Genomic DNA, 20,700 nt, shown 5'->3' on the forward strand with positions numbered 1-20,700 from the left:
GTGGGCGGGGGAGGGCTTCCATCCGCCTGTTAAACATACATAAACCACTTCGGACAGTAAATCAGATAAGCAAAGATGAGTTCGCCAGACGATCGTACATAAAATGCAAGTGTGCATTACAAGGAGTCGCCGAAGAAAGCAGCGCAGTCGCTTATGACTGGAAAATAACAATTACCGTGGACACGGCGTCCAGACAGGTGAACAGGAGAGAGTTCTGGCATCATAAGACTGCGCTCACTGGCCGCAGAACACATGGGGCGTTCCTGCAATGACACCAACACATCGTCCTTAACAGCTTCAGTGGCAGTTTGTGTGAAAACAGACATATTATACCTCACAGTTACGTTCACTGATGGTTATACGACAGATTTTTTCTGACGGAGTGAAGTTCACTTTCAGCCTGAAGTAAATGTTTGTCAGTAACACGTCTGTTTGTTTTGGATCAGAAATGGGAATGACGTACACAACTATTACACCTGTTCCGGACATATAACATCCTCCGTGTAGTACGTATCTCACTCACACACACACACACACACACACACACACATTCACTGTAACACTCACGTCAATGCTGCCGGACAGGACGTTCTCCTGAGGTGTTGACTCAGGCTGGGTGGGCAGTGCACCTTCATCGTCATTGTCCTCCCGTATGACCGTACTCCGTTCCACATCTTCCGCGGCAGACCATGTGTGGAACAGTGGCGTCTGGTACGTATACTTGGCAGGCGCGCACAGTGAATACACACTTTTGATCACTTCGGAGAATTTTGTGTACATGTCTGTCCGGTGCCAGTTCCGCCACATGACTTCAGCGATGTGTCCTTCAAACTGCGGAAGGTGAGTTCCGCTTATTCTTCTGAAATAGGCTTTCGCGTGTTTCCATGCCCCTACCATCATATTAATGTTCACAGTTTTCTCCACCCCAGACTCGTGCACATATCTCTGCTGGAAGGTCGTCTTATGGCAGACTGTAAAATGCTGGAACCCCAGTTCGTTCAGCCCCTCATATGCTGCCCATCCGTCAGAGTAAATTTCACTACCGGGTTTCACGTGCCGGACAATCAGTTCTTCGAGCGTGTGTTTATCTCTATTTTCGACCGGATACAGGACGATTTTGTTAGAATGGCGCTCGACCAAACCGAAAATCCATACCCGCATCCCTTTGTTCATGCCACGGTTGTATTTACATCGACGGCCAAAAATACGCTCATCGATCTCCACTTCTGCGGAAAATTGGATTTTCGGCAAAGTGCACGCCACCCATTCCTTGAAGAGTTCCCGAACAAATGAGGCCCAGTCCACACCACTCCTGTGGTAACTGAACCCGCATTGTTTAGAATTCTGCAAGAGGGTGTGTCCATCAAGGAATTTTTTTAGAAAAAGCAGAATGTCCTGCAGAGCAAAATGCGAACGGTCAAAGAAGGACCATCTCCGTATGGATATTTCATGATTGCCACTTTGTGTGCATCTCCATTTTAGTCCGTTTTTTTTTTTTTTTTTGCGGACTCTTCTTTGCAAAGCGCACTTTGCATTGCATTTCTCGCACTCGACGCTGCTTATTAAAAGTCCTTTCTCCTGCATCCATTTAACTAGTGTGATCTCGTCGCTGTCCATTAATCTGAAGAAATTGAATGGATTTTCTAAATCACGGAACGAACATGTGTGAATTTCGTTTTTGGCAATTGTTTTACGGTAGCTCCCGCGATATCCTTTTGCGCTGGCCATGTTTTGTGTCATGCCAATTAGGGATGGACACACCGACTTGCTGAAACTCCGGAATAGCCATCCTGTCATTAATAATGCTCATAGGCGCTGCACGCCCGAACTGGAAAACAAATCGCGTTCTTACGGAAAACCAGGCCTTAGCTTGGGTCTGCAAAGTTTCTGAAAGACACATTTGCACACATAAATAATGTGCTGAAGTCAGACGTATTTTGCGTCCAAACGATCGAGTGCCTGTGCCAAGTACTCCAGCATCCGTTCCTCGAGAACCTTGATTGAGTGTGCTTTTTCGTGCGGCCTGGTTGTGGAAAACTTGTATCCATGTGAGTGTACACCCACAACTTCACTGTAGTGGACAGATTACATGTTGTCCGTGTGTGTGTCAGTGTGTGTCACGTCACAGTGTGTGTGTGTGACAGTGTGTGTGTGTGTACTACTATGTGTGTGTGGCGCACAAACATTCATTCCGTGGTTTCATGCATGAGTGCGAACTTCATTCCGTTAGTGTGTGTATTATGAAGAACATTGAACCGCATTTATGTACATCAGAAAACGTTGTCACCCCTCGTCGTGCACTTTCCTTTACACACTGGCACGGCGAAGTTCACACGTCATTCCGTCCGAAATATCCGACACACATTTGTAATCGGGCCAAGTTCGTTTACAAACTTATATATATATAATTAACATTTTCACCCGTTTTGGACTTTCTCACGTATGTTTTGTACTGCAGACGGGTAAAAATGTTAATTATAATATAAGAATGTCGAACCAGAGCTGGTGCATAACTGCCATAACATCGTCAGAAATAGGTATACTAATTTGGGTAGATTTGATTTCTGACTTCGACACCGAAGAGTGCACGAGTAAAAATGTTAATATCGCCATAAAGATTTGTGAACGCCTCGTCACTTACTGGATTATGCCCCAAACTGCCATAAAAATATCCACAGAATCAGTCGGAATACACAGTTGAAAATAACAAACCATGAGAGTTAAGAGTTAATACCCTTGAATTGATGAAACGTAAAAATTTCCAGTCTTGACTTTTCTCAAAATGAAGTCCTTTTCACTTCATACGACGTTCAGAAGTACTTGTACTTGGCTCTGCATGTTATTAGTTTAACAAAATACTCAATTTTCATATCTACTTTAAAACTAGAATGAATATAAAAGAAAAATTGAATCGACCGTGTCAACCCGGTGTAACTAAACTTGTACATCTATCTAGATCCAGAGAAAACGGGTAAATGTTGCAGTGTGTTTGGGGCGATAGCCACGTCTCCTTTACCGCGGACTTAAAAAGAATTTTTAATTGCCCTTACAGATTTTTTGGATGCCCAAGATACACCAGAATAATATGATTTAAACAGCGTTCTCACTGCGAATACCGCAAACGATTTATCGCCCTTTAAAAAAGCATGTTTAAATGTTATATTTTTTTACGTCAGTAAAGGAGTCAAGATAGTGTGTAATGGGTAAGACAGTTTCTTCTCACCCGAACACGCGGGGTTCGAATCTGCTGTCAGGACTTTTTTTTCTTTTTTCTTTTTCTTTTCTTTTAACCCGAAGCTTTGTAATGACAAATACAGAACACATTTTAACGATTAGATTTTTTTAAAGTGTATCACAAGTGAGTCTTGAAGGCCTTGCCTGTCTTGTTTGTAATCTTGGAATGATCAAACGGTTACGATACTGTGTCATGAACTGTGTTTTAACGTGGCGTGTTTTTTTTTGTGTTTTGTTTTGTTTTTGTTTGTTTGTTTTTTAATGGATGTGGCATTTACGCGATGACGCGGTTGAGCATTTGTATGGTTTGACAGTCCTGATATGTCCCTGTGCGGTCGGCTGGACTGTAAGCAACAATAAACAGATAAATGTTACAGTGAATGCGATCAAGATAAATTATGTCATTTTTTTTTAGACACAAGTTGAAGATGAATTCCATTTCTTTCTTTCTTTCTTTTTAAGAACTGAAAACTTTTTTTTTCTAGGATTAAGATTTTAGGCCTGGCCCACTCTTCCAGTCTGTCATTGCTAATCTACATCAGTTACAATAACACACATAGATATTTAATGGAAAGGGGAGAAAGAGAGAATCAAAACAAAACAAAAAAGTCCTGCAGAAAGAATGATAAAGAACACACACACACACACACACACACACACACACACAGAGAGATTGACAGATGGATAAGAGAGATAGATAAAGAAAGAAAGGGGAAGAGAAATATGTCGTCAGTGTCGATAACCTGGTGACTAAAGCCACATTGTTGTCATCCACGTATGGCAGTTAATAAATACTAAAATGACTACTACCGTCACCAATATCATTTATACAACAGCTATTGTCACCATCACGATGAATGAGTTCCATTTCTCATTTGATTGTTTTGTACAAAGACTTGACTATGAGATTTCTTAATGGTTCTTTCGATGTAGCATTTTCCGAGCTACTCGGAGCAACAAATAATACCAACTTGTTTAATGTATCAAGATCAGTTTTTCATGCTATCAACAAGAGAAAAGAATAAACTAGGATGCCAGAGATGATTTTTTTTTTTTTTTTTTTTTACTGGGTATTATGAATTTTCACTTCAGTTAATGTAGTTTGATGTTCTTCTGCTCATGGCAACGAGGCTGTATTTATAACATGTTTATTATTGTACTTCTTGTATTTGCCCTTTGACAGCTTTGGTTCATCATTGGTTTTACATGTTGTTCAAGTATACGTGTGTGTGCGGGAGTATACATGTAATGAATTTAAAGCGTGATTTTCATCGTTAACAACTCATTTGTGCGCAGGGTGTACACGAATGAATCTTTGTTTTGACCCCTTCCCGACCCAATGCCTACGTACATAAAAACATTTCTGCTCTCTCTCTCTCTCTCTCTCTCTCTCTCTGGCGAATAAAAAAAAGATGCAAAAGCAGAGATGATACTTAAAATTTATCAAGCAAAATACTTGGTCAGAAAGAAGCATAAGCGAAGAGTTCACTTTTGTTTGCCAAATCGCAGGGGGCGAAACGCTGTGTGAAGAAGCAAAAACCCCAATGGTAGGCGTCTTGCCCCAACACCTTGTAGGCGTTTTGCCCCAGTTTGAAAACTGTGACATAAGAATTTTCTTTGAAAAAGCAGACAATATGCTTTCGGCGCAACGATTCAACAGCTGATACATTCCTTTCACACACACATTAAAATAATAAATAAATAAATAAGCAAATAAACGGACACTGGCGTCGAAACTTCATCAGGTGCGTTTTAGGAAGCTAAGGTGAAAATTTAATTACCACGTGCAAGTGGAAAACATAGCTGACAACGGTGTTACTTCCGTGTCATAGTGCGTTTTCTTCGTTTTTGGTTTTTTATCCTGAGGGGAATGAATGTTGGTTTTATGTATGGCCGTGCTGTTTTTTGTTTCGTATGTGTATGTTGTTGGTGTAAATGCGTATTCATATCCATTCATTCGGTAAGGGCTGGAAGCGTACCGCACGTGCAGACTTCCTGCTAAAGCAGCCCAAGGCGCCGTGAGACTGCTCCAGAAGTACCGTGTGGGTCAGGATTCGTCTGTGCAACAGCAACAACCCTTGTTGTTTGGTAAGGAAGTTTGGGATCTGTGTTTTTTTGTTTATGTAGTTATTCAGTCTTCTCTCATCCATCCATTCCACAATTCCTGTTTCCATTCACCAAGTTTGGTTTGGGACCGTTCATGTTTTTGGTCATCTTGACATCATGTAGAGTATGTGTGTGGTGGTCGGGGATGGGCGAGTGTGTGAGGGCCTTGCATGTTTTCAGATGAAAAAATGGTGACCGCTGCACCCTTTAAAACGAAGTTAAAAGGGATAAAATGATGGTTTAAAATCAAAAGTACCTTTGATTTTCATTATTCAGTTTTGACATCAATCATAGGTGTGTGCAGTGTAGTGTTGGGGGAGAGGATGTGAGTGAGGAGGGTTGATAAATGATTGAACGTCTGTTCACTAATGTGGTATAAGCCAAAAATATGTATGTGTGCATGAGACGGCAAAAGAGAAAGGTATTTCTTTCTCTGGAGGAAGTGGAAATCTCTTATCGATCTCGTGCCAAGTTCATCTCCTTTTCTCCAGGAATGCTTGGTCCGGATGCAACTGCAGAGGCCTCGGTGGTGTCCCGTTTGATTGGTTACCTGCCAGCCAATCAGCGACTGGTTCAGATCAGTGGCTCGGCCACAGGGAAGGAGCTAAGCGACAAAGAACTGCATCCTAACTTCTTTCGTGTGGTGGCCAATGACCACGTTCAAATCAAGGTAAGAGCCCGTCAAGACAATTTTTAAAACATTTGGATTTTCATCTCAGCGTGGTGCATGGCGGAAATAACAATGTATGCTTGCATGCATGCGATACATTCATTCTTACTAATAAAGATAAGAAAAGCAGCTGATGTTCCATGGAATAAGTGCAACTTCGGCCACACACAAAAGAAGAAAATGAGGAAAATGGATGTATATACATATGTATCCTCTAATCCAGTGCTCAGTGTGACAGAGAATATGCATAGTGCTGATTCTAATAATCATTTTTAGTGGTAGTGGTAAAGAAAAAAGGGGTGACGTTGAAAAAAAGATGATGATAATGATGACATTGAAAATATACACATCTATTCAAAAAACAAAACAAAAAAAAAATCAGAGATGAGATTTTTCCGTAAATTCAACGAAAATCAGTAACTGAAAGCCCCAGGGGTCGATCGTGAGATTAGTGTAAATCCCTTGAGAAAATCAAAAGGTACATATGTGTATGTGATAGGTTCGTTTCCAACTGATCGAATTTATGCTTCGATCCATACTTCCATACGGTTTGGATTCTTACTTGATTCAAAATGCGGCGAACTGGATGCTTGAAGAGAACCCGTTTCAAAACGCCATGCAACGCTATACTTTTTTGCACGTTGCGTTCATGGATCTGCATCTGAATTAGATACTCTCCAAAACGGAAACACTTTTCACCACTCTTCCGTTAATTGACCCTGTAGTAAAAAGGCTTTGAGTAGAAAGTCATTTTTCGGACATGTGTGTCTTTTTTAATCGTGGTGGTTGGTTGATTTAAGTCAAGGCCGCTGTTATCAAAATACCGATCCTGACAGGCGAATTCTCCGTGGCACGTATTGGACCAGTTCAGGGTACTACCAGCACAGCACACACACACACACTCTCTCTCTCTCTCTCTCCTGTCCCGCCCCGGCCCCCCCCCCCCCCCCCCCCCCCCCCCCCTTCGAAGCATTAATTTTGACATCAATACCTTTTTGTGCTGATATTACGTCAGCACGTGCGCGCACACACGCAACTCAGCACGTAATTCTCGTTTATTTCGATGTAAACACACACACACACACACAGAAGAAAAAGGAAGAACTCAGCACGTGATTTTCGTTCATTTTGATATATGAGCAGGGATTATTATAGTTGTCTGCATACACACACACACACACACACACACAGCCCCACAAATACACACACACACAGCCCCACAAATACACACGCACACACACACACACACACACAGTGGGCGAAGAAAAGGAACTGAGCACGTGATTTTCGGTTTTTAGTTTGTTTTTTTAAATAAACATATAAGTAGGGATGCACGTTTACTTCACAGAGCTTCACAAGATAATGCAGCACATTATTTTCGTTATTTCTTTTAGAGCAGGGACCGTGGCATTGTAGTCAGCACGTGCACACACACACACACACACACACACACACACACACACACACACAGAGTCAGATGAACTTAGCACATAATTGTCGTTTATTTCGATATGAACAGGAGGCATTGCATTGTTTTCAATAAACAAACATACACCACATTCTCTCTGTTTCTCTCTCTCTCTCTCTCTCTCTCTCTCTCTCGCTTCTCTCACGCTTCTCTCTCTCTCTCTCTCGCTTCTCTCTCTCTCGCTCCCCGCTTCTCTGTCTCTCGATTCTCTCTCTCTCGCTTCTCTCTCATCTCTCCTTCTCTATCACTCTCGCTTCTCTCTCTCTCTCTCGCTCCTTTCTCTCTCTCTCTCTCTCTCGCTTCTCTCTCTCTGACGCTTCTCTCACTCGCTTCTCTCTCTCGCTTCTCTCTCACTCTCGCTTCTCTCTCTCTCTCTCTCTCTCTCTCGCTTCTCTCTCACTCTCTCTCTCTCTCTCTCTCTCTCTCTCTCTCTCTCTCTCGCTTCTCTCTCACTCTCTCTCTGTGTCTTAAGAGTGTGCACTAGCACACAGTTAAACTGAACACACACACACACACACACACACTCTCACTCACTCACTCACTCACAAACTCACTTACAGTTGCATTGAAAAGAGTCTTAGTTAACATCAGTAATATTATGTTATTCCAGTATGTTATTTTATTTGTTTATGTGTATCTGTATTCATTAATTGTATGCTTATTCGACCAAGTCAGTGATTCACCACGCACCTTTTAAATACTTTTTAGTTGAAATTTACAATGTTTGATTGCAGGAGAGCTTTCCAGATGCTTTCAAACCATAATTTATAATCAGCTTTTCAGACTGTATACCCCACATCCCGGATTCTGTAGATTTTAAAATTTTACAATCTCTTCTCTGAGATTTCATACATTTGTCGTGCCAAAGAAAAAGAAAAAAAAAGAAACGCAAAAATGTGTCACTCGCGATGTCTCGCACCATAATCCGTGTATCGTCCAAAAATTTTACAGGTGATGGCCAGACTTTTGGCAGCCCTCGACTGGAATTATGTGGCCGTGGTCTACGATGACGACGATTACGGCCAATCAGCAGCAAGTAAACTGAGGAAACTGTTGGAGGACAGAAACATCTGCGTTCCTCTGTACGCAGAGCTCCCCTTGGATATCCGCTCATCCCAGTTTGACACTGCAGCCAAAAGTGTGGCGCAGAAGGTATTGAGAGTGTGTGTGTGTGTGTGTGTGTGTGCGGTGGTGGTGTTGAGAACAGCAGTTGGCTTTTGCTTTATTGATGCAGTTGTAAGAATCAATCTCTGTTCGTCGGCTGCAACTCCCACGCTCACGCGCATGTACACAGTGCATTTTCACGTGTATGGTTGTTTTTACCCCCGCCGTTTAGGCATCCATGCACCGTATTGGGGTGGGGCGGGGGGGGGGGGGTATCAAGTTTCTCATATTTTTACCATATTGTATTTTGGTATTCTTTTCCAGCTTTTTTTTTTTTTTTTTTTTTAACTTGTATATTTGTTTTCAGAATGATGAAGTGTATGATACACGTTGTTGTGCAGATTACAAGGAGAACATAAGAAAATAGCATACAACATAGCAAAGCCAAAGCAAATCACGACATTCCTTTCCTGTAGGTGTGTTGTTGCTTACATATTATGTACTATCTCGAAGTTAACATTAGTAGAAAAGAGTGGAATAGTGTTTTAATCCACAAGGCTGATGTACTGTACTGGTTGTTGCAGTAGTTGAAAAGAGTGGAATAGTGTTTTCATCATTACCCAAGGCTGACTTTACTGGTTGTTGCTTAAATTATGCACTGAAGTTAGCAGTAGTTGAAGAGTGGAATAGTGTTTTGATCCACAAGGTTGACTTTACTGTACTGGTTGTTGCTTAAATTATGCACCGAAGTTAGCAGTAGTTGAAGAGTGGAATAGTGTTTTGATCGACAAGGTTGACAGCTGTACTGTTCTGGTTGTTGCTCACATATGCACTGAAGTTAGCAGTAGTCGTAAAGAGTGGAATGGTGTTTCAATCCACAAGGCTGACTGTACATTACCATGCTGGTTGTGCCGGCAGCTGCAGAGTCCGGAGCAGGGCCCGATCCGGGGCGTGGTGGTGGTGGCCAGCCCCTCCAGCACCCGGCAGCTGCTCCACACCCTGAACGCCAGCCTCGTCCCCTCCCCACAGCTCGTGCTCAGCGAGGCCGTGGGTCTGAACCTCGCCACCCTGCAGCAGCACCACACCGGTCGCCTCCTGCCCTTGGCTGCGGGGGCCCTGCTCACCACGCCCCCTCACATCCCGGCGCCAGAGTTCGAAGCTTTCTGGACGCACCTGTGGACCAACAGGACGGTGTTCAGTCATCACGCACGGCGGCTGCCTTGGCTGGAGGCTTACTTTGTTCAGTTGACGGGTTGCCCCTCGAATGTGGAGTGTTGGGAAAAGTCTTTGAATCTGCTCGCCGCTCAGAGAATGGGAGAAGGGGGTCAGAGAAACGCGAGTGTGGGTTACGCCCTCAAAGCGGCAGCCGTCATGGTGGAACTGCTGAAGCAGATGCAGAGGGACAAGTGCGGGGAGGGGCACACAGGGGTCTGCCAGGATCTGTCCTCCAGCATCACAGGGCGCCAGCACGTGCAGGACGCTCTGCAGGCGGCGACCTTGAACTTGGCGGGCCTCTCGTCCTTGGTCGGCGCCTTCAGGTCCGAGACTTCCGTACGCTTTGACAGCGACGGTGACGTGGTTGTGGACAAGGGGGTTACGGCGTACATGGTGTACAACTTGGTCAGGGGAACGGGTGATGAGTACTCTTTCAGAGAGGTATTTATTTTTCTTTTCCGTTTGTTGATATGAAATGTTTTCAGTTTATTCCAGTTCCTGCTCTTGCTAATATGGCAGTGAACTATCTTGTCTTTTAAAGTTATTAGAGAAGCAAACATTCCTTTTTTCTTAAAATTTTCAACATTTTTTTTCTAATAGAAATCAGAGGGTAGGGGACGGTGTGCATTGTCAGCATCATGGCATACTTTACATTTTTTGCATACACACCCATGTTCAGTCTCTCCGTCGATCTATCGTTCTCAGGTTTGGTATCCTGGTTACTGTTACTATACATTGTGTGTTTGCGTGCGCGATGTGCGTATTTTAAGTGCTTACAGACCATAAGTCTCCATGAGAATGTAAATGGCAGACATTCACAGAAACAGTTAATGAACAGTCAGGATATAATTATAACAAAATGAACACACCCGCATGTCTGCTGTCATTATTTGAGATTGTGATTTTAATGATTCTTCAGTCTTGTTTATGGGAGATATAGCTGTAACTATTCTTCAGTTTTGTTTATCGAAATTATATAACTGTAAATGTTTTTCAGTTTTGTTTATCAGAGATTGTGACTGTAACAGTATACACTATTCTTTATTGGGGATTAAAACTGAAACTATCCGGCTGTTGTTTTTTAAGCCAACGTTATTCCTAGTTTAATAACAGATGGTCCTATATTTTTGGAGGCTGTATAATCCATTTGTACATGGTGTGTCTGCGTGTGTGTATATGTTTTCTGCGTTCTTGTGGATGTGAGTGCGTGCGTGTGTATATGTGTGTGTTTGCATGTGCTTCCACGTGTAAGTGTGCATTTACGTATGTGTGCGTGTATTTACGTATGTGTGCGTGTGAGCGCGTGCGTGTGTGTATGTGCGCGTATTGTGTGTTATGTGCATGATTATGTCTGCCCAAAACACAGATCGGCGAGTTCCAAGGCAACACCCTGAAGATGGACACAGAGCAGGCAGAGTTCTACGACCGGAACGACCACCCCCTGACGTGGGAGCAGCTGCCGCACGCGCAGTGTGATGACGACCACGACTGCCTGCACTGCGTGCGTGACGTTAGCGCTGACGTCATGTTCGTGGAGGGCGACTTTTACGTCATAGCGCTGGTGCCCGTGAGCGCGAGGAGCTGGGAGGTGCCCTTGATGTGCGGGGGTGTGAAGGGGAGGGAGGGGGCAGACGTGGCGCAGGCCATGAGGCTGGCAGTGGAGAAGGTGAGCAGGAAAGTTCTGGCACTGTTGACGGTGAAAAGTTGGTGATTGCTGAACCGTTTAAATCGAAGTTAAAAATGATGAAAGGTGGTGCAAAACCAAAGGTACTTGAAGATGAAGATTAAAACATGACGTTTTGAGTCTTAGAGACGCTTTGTCAAAGATATAAACACGACGTTTCGAGTCTTGGAGACTCTTCGTCAAGTTGAGAAAGTCTAAGACTCGAAACGTCGTGTTTTTCTCTTGATCTTAAAGGTACTTTTTTATTTATTTTACACCACCTTAACATCAGTTTCAACTTCGTCTGGCGCTGTCGTTCAGCATTTGCTGTATCTTGTCCGAATCTTGTGTGTCTGCTGCCTGTGCCAGTCCGTTTTGTCTCGGTGTCTCTTGTCTTCCTGTGTATGTCTCCGTGTGTTCTGTCTCGGTGTCTAATTCTCTCCCTTCTCCCTCCCCCCTTCTCTCTCTCTCTCTCTGGGAAGTGCTATTGTAACTAATGTAGATTAGCAAGGACAGATTGGAAGAATGGGCCATGCCTGAAATCTTAATCCTTGAATAAAAAAAAAGTTTTGAGTTCTGAGCTCTCTCTCTCTCTCTCTGTGTGACTATCGCCTCCGTTTGTGGTCAGTTTACTTTGTTCAATCCTGACATTGATACTAATGGCATCGACAGCCCTGAGTTGACCCTAAAACAGTCCACTTGGCAGTGAGCAGCAATAATGATAATGATGATGATGATATTATAATAGTAATTACGAAATATTATATGAAATGTGCATACCATATAAGTGCAATATAGTAGTTGTATAGTATTAATGCCATCATAATAAGATTTTCCTGTCCTCTGGCCATTATACCGGGCAGAACAGTAGGCCTGGTGGTGTTTATGTGAGACGCTTGGTGCCGATTTTCGATAAGTTTGCGCTTTGTAAGTACATCATATTATTATTAGAAGTATTATGGTTATTATTATTTTATTGTTAATATTATTATTGTCACTGTGGTAAGGTTTTCCAGTCCTCAGGCCGTTCAGCTGGGCAGAACAGTAGGCCTGGTGGCGATCATGTGAAGCACTTAGAGCCTGTTATAGGATAAGTTGGCGCCATATAGGTATGATACAGTAGCAGTAGTAGTAGTAATGTCACCGTGGTAAGTTTTTTTTTTCTGTCCTCAGGCCGTTCAGCCGAGTAGAACAGTGGGTCTTGTGGTGATTAACACCTGTGGAAGTCCGCTACACGTCCGGCAGAGACTGACGGACTTGTACGCCGGCAGGCTGGTGCTGGGAGGTGAACGGAACAGCAGCCTGGTGCTGGAGAGGGTGGTGGGGGTGGTGGTGTTGGCGACGGCGGATGACACTGACAGCAGCCTGGCCGCCTATGACACTCTTACCCACCTGCAGACCACCTTCGTCCAGGTGAGGATGGGTTGTATGGGTCCCACATGGGGAGGGTACTAACGTTAATGTTTTTTTTGTTTGTTTTTTTTGTTTGTTTTTTTTGTTTTGTTTTTTCTGCCCCATCATCTGCGCCGTTTCAGTGGCATTACTCCCACGCCGCTCATTTAGATTCCCCCATACACGGCCACAACCGGGTTCGTCCGTCGCAGTTCCAGCGTCGGCAGTCCACAGGGAACCATCGATGTTAGGTCGCCAGGAGGCCACACACCAGAGGAGACCCTGCACTGCTGCTGAGTCACTTCGGTGGTGTTCAGTGGTGCCTGTTCTGTTTTAACGTACTTAGGACACCACCTACTAAGCCCCCTACTAACGACAATAATGGCTTAGTCGCGGAGCCAGACTGAGTGAGCGTCTCTCCCAGAGTGGAGACCGCCACCACATCCCTCAAACAACAGCCCCCCATGAATCCGCCGACACTGACGACATTGACAGGACTCACCCCAAGCACGGAAGTGGAGGGGTATCGAAACTGAGGTCACCATGAGAGCAGGGCATGAAAGGCCACAGACTTTGAGACTATTTTGTTTTATATTGATGACGATGGAGGAGGAGGATGACGATGATGATGACGATGTTGCTATGGAGGTCCATTTTGGTTTGGGACTGCGTGACAAGGCTGTACTCTACGCTTCCTGTCATAATGATATCCCGGCGTTAACCAGGCCCGAGAGATACAGACACTTGCAGTGTTGGTCAGGTAATTAGAGCAACACACCCAAAGACGCATCCTTGAAGTGGATGACACTCGACTGTGTGGTCCCAGTCTCCCCATTTAAGCCCACAGCACACTCAACTCTGGGTAGGAGCCGGCCACGGGCCGAAAAACCCACCTCCGCTGGGATTCGAACCCGCGTCCTCCCAGCCGTCAGTCCGTGACGCTAACCACTTCGCCACGGCGGCTGGTACTAACGTTAATGTTAGTACATAATTATAGAAGGCACTGTACAGTCATTCGTTATCAGCAATGCAAATATATTTCAATAAACACGCACGCACGCACACGTATAAAATATGTATACAGATAGATATACAGCGCCTACTGTCCTGCTGTATATTTAAATTCATTTAAAATGGAAAATGCTATAAATTCTTGGCAGATATATGATAAACCGAAAACTTTGCTCGTTTTTTTTTTTTTTTATAAGAGTGATGGCTGGGACGGGGCGGGGGGGGTGTGTGTTCTGCTTTAAAACTACTCATAATTCCTTGTCTGACAGGTCAGTGCAACTCCCACACCGCTTCAACAAGACCGGAGCAAGTATCCTTACCTGATGAGGCTTGTGCCTGTGGACGACACTCAAGTGCAGGTGAGATCCCAGTCTCACTCGCTGTGTTCTATTTCTCGTTCTTTCTTTCTCCTCTACTGCCCCGCCCACCCCCTCCATACCTCTCCACACACACCTCCATACCTCTCCACACACACACACCTATCATTTCCCTCCCACCTCCCTGTTACATTCGTGTTGAATCGTAATTCAGAGTTGACGACCTCTTGGCGCGTTGGTTTACGCTGCTGGTCAGGCATCGGCTTAGATGTTGTGTAGCGTATATGGATTTGTCCAGTCGCTGTGATGCCTCCTTGAGGAACTGAACTGAACTGAACTCAGAGAGTTGAAGTACTTTCCTTAGCCTGCCTGATGTGTTTGGAGGAAGGACCAAAACAGTACAATTTCTTTGAAATTGTGTGTGTGTGTGTGTGTGCGTGCGCGCACTTGTAGGTTAATTAAGCTGTGCTAACAAACGAAGTTGTTGAGTTAGGCAGACGCTCCCGCCTTTTCAAAGCAGATATGTTGTAGTGTATATGGATCAGTCTGCTTGCTTTTACGCCTCCTTGAAACTGAAACGGTAGCAGTAGTCCAAACTGGGCTACTGTGTGTGGACCCGTCTAGCCAAACGTAATTTGTGTTCTGTTGTATGTGCGCCTCACTCCCGTCACGTTCTGACCTCTCCAGGTCATGCTGGACATCGTCCAGACCCTTGGAGCTGACCACATCCAGGTCATCTACGACAGCAGCTCCGCCTACGCCACCGGACTCTTCCAGAAACTGCAGGAGGAAAGCCGCAGCGACCGCTACAACATCTGCATCGCCCAGAGCATCCCCACAACGCCATCCTCCCATCATGGGCACATCGCTATCAGACTGAGAGAGAAGAGCAGCACCAGGGTTGTCGTCATCCTCTTGAACGACTCCCTGATTCACAACGTCATGGCCGCCATCTTGCCACTGCTGCTGCTGACGTCAGACGACGACCACCACTTCCGGTTCCTGTGGGGCGATGCGTGGTGGGGGAGGAGGGGGAACGTGACGATGCCGGAAGGGTCTTTGGTGTTGGCGCCGGGTGTTCACGGGGACCCAGTGTTCCAGCATGACTTCACCACCTCTGTTGACCCCACCCAGTCCTCCAATCCCTGGCTCCCTGCCTTCTGGGAGGCCCGGCTCGGCTGCTTCATGGACAAGAGCTTCCAACGCAGAGGCCGGCGGCCGTGCCCCAAGAACATGGCCGCTGATTACGAGCAGGACTCCCCGGCCGTGCCCCTGTCCATCCTGTCTGCACGCGCTCTGCTTAAAGGGTTCCACGCCGCGCTGACCCGGCACTGCGGGGCGAACGCATCAAGGGTTTGTCGAGGGCTGACGTCATCCCGGCTAGCGGAGGCAGTGCGCGGGGTGGAGGTGGAGGTGCAGAGTGGAGGGGCGGACACCCGCGTGTTTGACAGCAGTGGGGATGTGGTCGGGGTGGGGTACGAGGTGCTGCAGGTGGAATCAGGCTCGCAGGATGATGGCGCTTCATCTGGATCTGATGGGGAGCGGCTCGTGTACAGAACGGTGAAGTATCTCTTGAATCTGTAGTTTGTCTCTGTCTCTCTCTCTATGGTGTAAGTGTGTGTGTCCTTACCCTCATCAGGTATTACAACTTGACTATAGTCATGCCATGCAGCTTGAAAATGATTGTGAAGTTGAAACGTCACATATGATTCATACTGACATACTACTATGGACCCTAGTTCTTTTCCGACATGCTTGGTTGTTCGCTGATATACACACGCACGAACGCACACATACTTAACTCTCTACACTCATTAAACACGCTTGTGCGTGTGTGTGTGTGTGTGTGCGTGCGTGCGCATGAATAGTAATTTTGGTGTGTGCAAGCTGTATACGTGTGCGTGGTGTTTGTGCATTTTGCATGAAATGTTTATGAAAGGAGAGAGTAGAACAGATTGAAGTGAGATTGGAGACTGTATATGGATAAATTTTTATCTTTAAGATATTTCATTCTTATGCTCGGAAAGGTTGGCACGTGGATGAAGGCGACAGGTTTATCAGTGAACCAAGATAAGCTGGTCCCGTTAGAAAAGGATCACTCTGAGCGCCCTTCCTCGTGCCCTGCACTGAATCATGATGGAGACTTGTGCTCCTCTAACCCCTCCTCCTCCACAGGGTATGCTGTCATGTCTTTCTTTTTTTCTTCTTCACTTCTTTGGGGGTTTTTGTTGTTTTTTTTGGCCTAATTCTGATGCATGCTGCTTGTGATTCATCATTCTTAAAAGTTCTCTTCTTTTTTGTTCATCCTTTCTTTTGTGTATGTGGTTCTACATGTTCTTCAGTGGGCTTTTGTTTGTTTGTTTCCTCCCAGTAACTTATCTCAATGAGATGTCTGTGTTTCCTGTATAATGATTAACCTTGTATTTTTAGTGTAAGGTGAATGTGATTTGTCTGTTATTTCAAATTTCCGTTTCTGGCTACATTTTGATATTGTATGTGTGTGTTTGTGCATGCGGTGATTGGTTTAAACCTTGTGGCATAATTATGGACGCTTTGAAGTAATAGATCAGCAATCTTTTTCCACTGCTACACAGGTCAGATGGCTTGTCAGTGTCTGTAGCAGCTGGGGCTGGAACGGTTTTTATCGTCATCATCATCGTTCTCCTCATTGTCGTCATTCTGCTCATCCGGCGTAGACGGAGAGGTGAGAGAGAGTGTGTGGTGTGTGTGAAAATGACCTGAAACCTGTATTTGTGTTGATTTGGTTTGTTTTTGTTTTGTTTTTTGAAACAGAAACGAATGTCATTGGACCGTAATGTTGGTACTGTGTGGTTGGAAATTTCAGATTCCGATGGGCATTTCTCCCAGGGAGGGAGCGGCCACAGGAAACGGGGGGGCGTGACCCTGTTCGAGTCAGACCCCTCGCACGTGTACCACACTACCCTGGAGCTCACCTCAGAACCCTCCCCCCCTCTTCCCGTGGCTGACCGCCCCCCACGACCCTGCAGACAGACGGTCATTGACTACAGGGACATTGCACACCATCCAGTCACCCCGCATGCCCCTGGGCTCCCCCATCCTCGGCCCTGCGGTATGTTTGGCTACACGGACAGCCAGCCGGCCAGTGACCTCACGGACAGCCAGCCGGCCAGTGACCTCACGGACAGCCAGCCGGCCAGTGACCACACGGACAGCCAGCCGGCCAGTGACCTCACGGACAGCCAGCCGGCCAGTGACCACACGGACAGCCAGCCGGCCAGTGACCTCACGGACAGCCAGCGGGCCAGTGACCACACGGACAGCCAGCCGGCCAGTGACCACACGGACAGCCAGCCGGCCAGTGACCTCACGGACAGCCAGCGGGCCAGTGACCTCACGGACAGCCAGCCGGCCAGTGACCACACAGACAGCCAGCCGGCCAGTGACCACACGGACAGCCAGCCGGCCAGTGACCACACGGACAGCCAGCCGGCCAGTGACCACACGGACAGCCAGCGGGCCAGTGACCACACGGACAGCCAGCCGGCCAGTGACCACACGGACAGCCAGCCGGCCAGTGACCACACGGACAGCCAGCTGGCCAGTGACCACATGGACATTGCACGCCATCCAGTCACTTCGCCTGCCCATGGGCTCCCCCCTCCTCGGCCCTGCGGTGTGTCTGGCATCAATAACCCTGACTACCTGCATCTCTTCTGAAGGCAGAACTTGTGTGTGCCACAAAGCGTTGTTTGTTACCTCATTCCAGAGCAGATGAAAGGAACGGATTAGTCAGCAAATGAACACAACAAAAAAAGGCTAGAAAATGTCAGTAAATTTCAGACATAGGACCATTACAAAAAAAAGGGAGAGAAAAACCAGACTCAGTAGAAAGGGTGGGTGGTCGTTTCGAGTTCGCCAGTCACGGTAAAACCTGAGTAACTCAAGCAGACACAAAACGGTGCTGCGAAAACTGGATGTTGTGTTACTCAAGTCTTGTCGCAGGCAGCGATGTACTTGTTTTGACTCAAAGGTACAGAGCATAAGAGCGGTCTGGTCCCAATGTAAGAAATAAGACCAACAGGCGAAAAACATATTTATTGTATGCGGTTTCTTTTTTTAGAATAGAATAGAAATGTCTTTATTACCAAGTGTACCGAGGTCACAAGGAATATTGGGGGGGGGTAGTACATATCAAGATACGAACACAAATCGAAAATCATACACACAGATACAGTAGAAATTAGGATACATACAAGTGCATATTGATATAAAAACTTGTGCATGCTCACACACGCACACACACACACACACACACACGCGTACGTTTGAGCAGAAGCTGCATATTACATATGGATGGGGCTGATGACTGGATCCTCAGGTAGATGTTTGTTGATTGCACAATTCTTTCTATTTATCATATTGGATTTGTTCGGGAGACAGGGCACTGATTGCTTTGGGGAAAAAAGCTATTGGCGAAGTGATTGGTGTTCGTCCTTATGCTTCTGTACCGTCGACCAGAGGGGAGCATCTCGAAAATCCCAAAAGCTGGATGTGATTCGTCCTGGCTGATTGATTTTGCTTTTTTTAGTATCCGCTTATGATATATGTCTTCTGGAGAAGATAGATCAGCCCCTGTAATCTTGATAATTCTTGGAGCCCAGGTGCCAGTTGCATTGCTTGGTTCTAACTTTTTGACAGTTAAACGTGACTAAATGCCTACGTTGACCGAACTACGCCATTGGTCAGTTCCATACTACACACAGTTTGTAGCGGGTTACGACCATACTAGGCTCTTCCGTCCGAGCAATGCAACTGGCTCCAGAATCATGGATGCCTTAGTCAAAAAAAGAGGTGTTCAGTGAGAAAAGTAACAGTCGGGATTGATGGGTTTGATGTATCTGAGCATGCTCTGTTATATCTGTTGTCTTGTCCAGATGGCTACTGCTCCTTGTCTGAAGATCACCAAGAAGGTTGGCCTGGTGCTGGTTGTTTATCGTTTAATGATGAATGCAATGCTTTTATTATCGTTAAGCTATTCTCATGGTATTTTGGGCAATATTAACAATTTTGGTGCCTGTCGACTCTTCTATGTTGAATTCGGAATCACTGTGTACCAGAATAGGTATACCCGTTTTGGCCGAACATGGTAACCATTTATGGTTAGACATTCTTATATTCGAATTAACAATTTTTGCCCGTTGGCAGTACAAAACATACGTGAAAAAACTACAAAACGGGCAAAACTTTTAATTAGATATATATAGAAATATCTATTATAGTAGACAGTTTTAAATGAAACTTGGCACAATTAGAATGGTGTCTAAGAAGGGATGCTTTTGGGGGCATTCTATGCACCTAGCATGGGGCTTGGAAAAGAATTGGGGACTCGCAAAGTGAAGGAGAAAATGTCATGGACGGGTATTTTCGATTTCGCCCATTTGTCAGATTCGTTCACACTACGTAAATCACTTTTAAGATTGTACAGTTTGGTAAAATGTAGACCAAAAGAATAGCATTGTGCTTCGTGTGAGTCGGATAGAGGGAAGTATAAGACGCTGCAAGTTTAAGAGAATGATTGTACTATTGTACTTACCGATACGCGATATGCACATACTGTCGCCGGCTTCGATGCCGAAAATGGCGCACATTGCCGTCGAGGTACCGGTACTGATTTTGTGACACATTATATGCATACAATGAGCCACCGTAGCGTCTTTCTTCGAAGTAGCGGAATAAGTTGTCCATGTGCCTTCTTGCTGAAATGTCTCTGCACAAACCCATGAGGTCGGCCCATTCCAGAAAAACGGTTTGAAGCCATTTTCAAATACAAATGCGCAAACAATTAGTCGTTTGAAATGAACTGTTTTCAGTCCAAAATAATCTTCGAATTTGATGTGGCCAAAGTGTGGCAGGGCCAATAATGTCTGTGATACCGTGCCACAGTCTACAGATTTCTGTATTCCGACAACGCGTTTGGTGATTGTCTGATGCAGACCCGCTGTTGGACACAATGCAGACGGAATAAACGGCAAATGAGGAGACATACGATTGTGCAGTGGACGTCAGAGCTTTCAAAGTGTACTGTCATGGAAGATCTTCATATTCACGCATGTGTGCATGCGACATGAAGCCCATGACATCCCACACAGGAAAACCAAGTTACACGTGAAGGTTGCACATGCACGTGCCATGCAACGCCACCCTCGTGCCTTTCAAGAGAACGCATTTGATGTGCAAATGGGTTTTAAGCATTTGGTGTGCAAATGGGTTTTAAAGTTAGAGGTTTGATTGTGAGGGGTGCATGTAACACGCCCCAAAAATGCTGATTTAACGAATAATATGATGATGTATCTAAAGGCAATTGTAAACTCGACGGATTTACTGATTGGCGTTCCGTGCGATAAAATAATTTTTTTTAAATATAATAGAATGGTACTCACAATATGTATGTACAATATATACAACGGCCAGTGGCCACTGTGACTTCAGTGCTGTTGGCTGGACGGGGCTGGCTTCCAGCTAGCTGGGCAGCGGAGGA

At 45.4% G+C, this 20,700-nt stretch overlaps 1 protein-coding gene across 1 annotated transcript in view; it reads left to right on the forward strand.

The window, feature by feature from the left end:
• The window catches only part of LOC143298628 (uncharacterized), a 28,386-nt gene extending 10,507 nt beyond the window's left edge, over positions 1–17,879 (forward strand). The window contains exons 2-12 of the mRNA XM_076611508.1: positions 5,200–5,322; positions 5,832–6,010; positions 8,430–8,630; positions 9,501–10,238; positions 11,164–11,463; positions 12,634–12,873; positions 14,133–14,222; positions 14,868–15,740; positions 16,208–16,356; positions 16,775–16,884; positions 17,026–17,879. Of these exons, the coding sequence (XP_076467623.1) occupies positions 5,200–5,322; positions 5,832–6,010; positions 8,430–8,630; positions 9,501–10,238; positions 11,164–11,463; positions 12,634–12,873; positions 14,133–14,222; positions 14,868–15,740; positions 16,208–16,356; positions 16,775–16,884; positions 17,026–17,879 (3,857 nt within the window). The remainder of the gene's footprint in view (positions 1–5,199; positions 5,323–5,831; positions 6,011–8,429; positions 8,631–9,500; positions 10,239–11,163; positions 11,464–12,633; positions 12,874–14,132; positions 14,223–14,867; positions 15,741–16,207; positions 16,357–16,774; positions 16,885–17,025) is intronic.
• The last annotated feature ends 2,821 nt before the right edge of the window (positions 17,880–20,700 follow it).

This window comes from Babylonia areolata, chromosome 24 (genome assembly GCF_041734735.1).
Source record: "Babylonia areolata isolate BAREFJ2019XMU chromosome 24, ASM4173473v1, whole genome shotgun sequence".
In the NCBI taxonomy this organism is placed as follows: domain Eukaryota; kingdom Metazoa; phylum Mollusca; class Gastropoda; order Neogastropoda; family Buccinidae; genus Babylonia; species Babylonia areolata.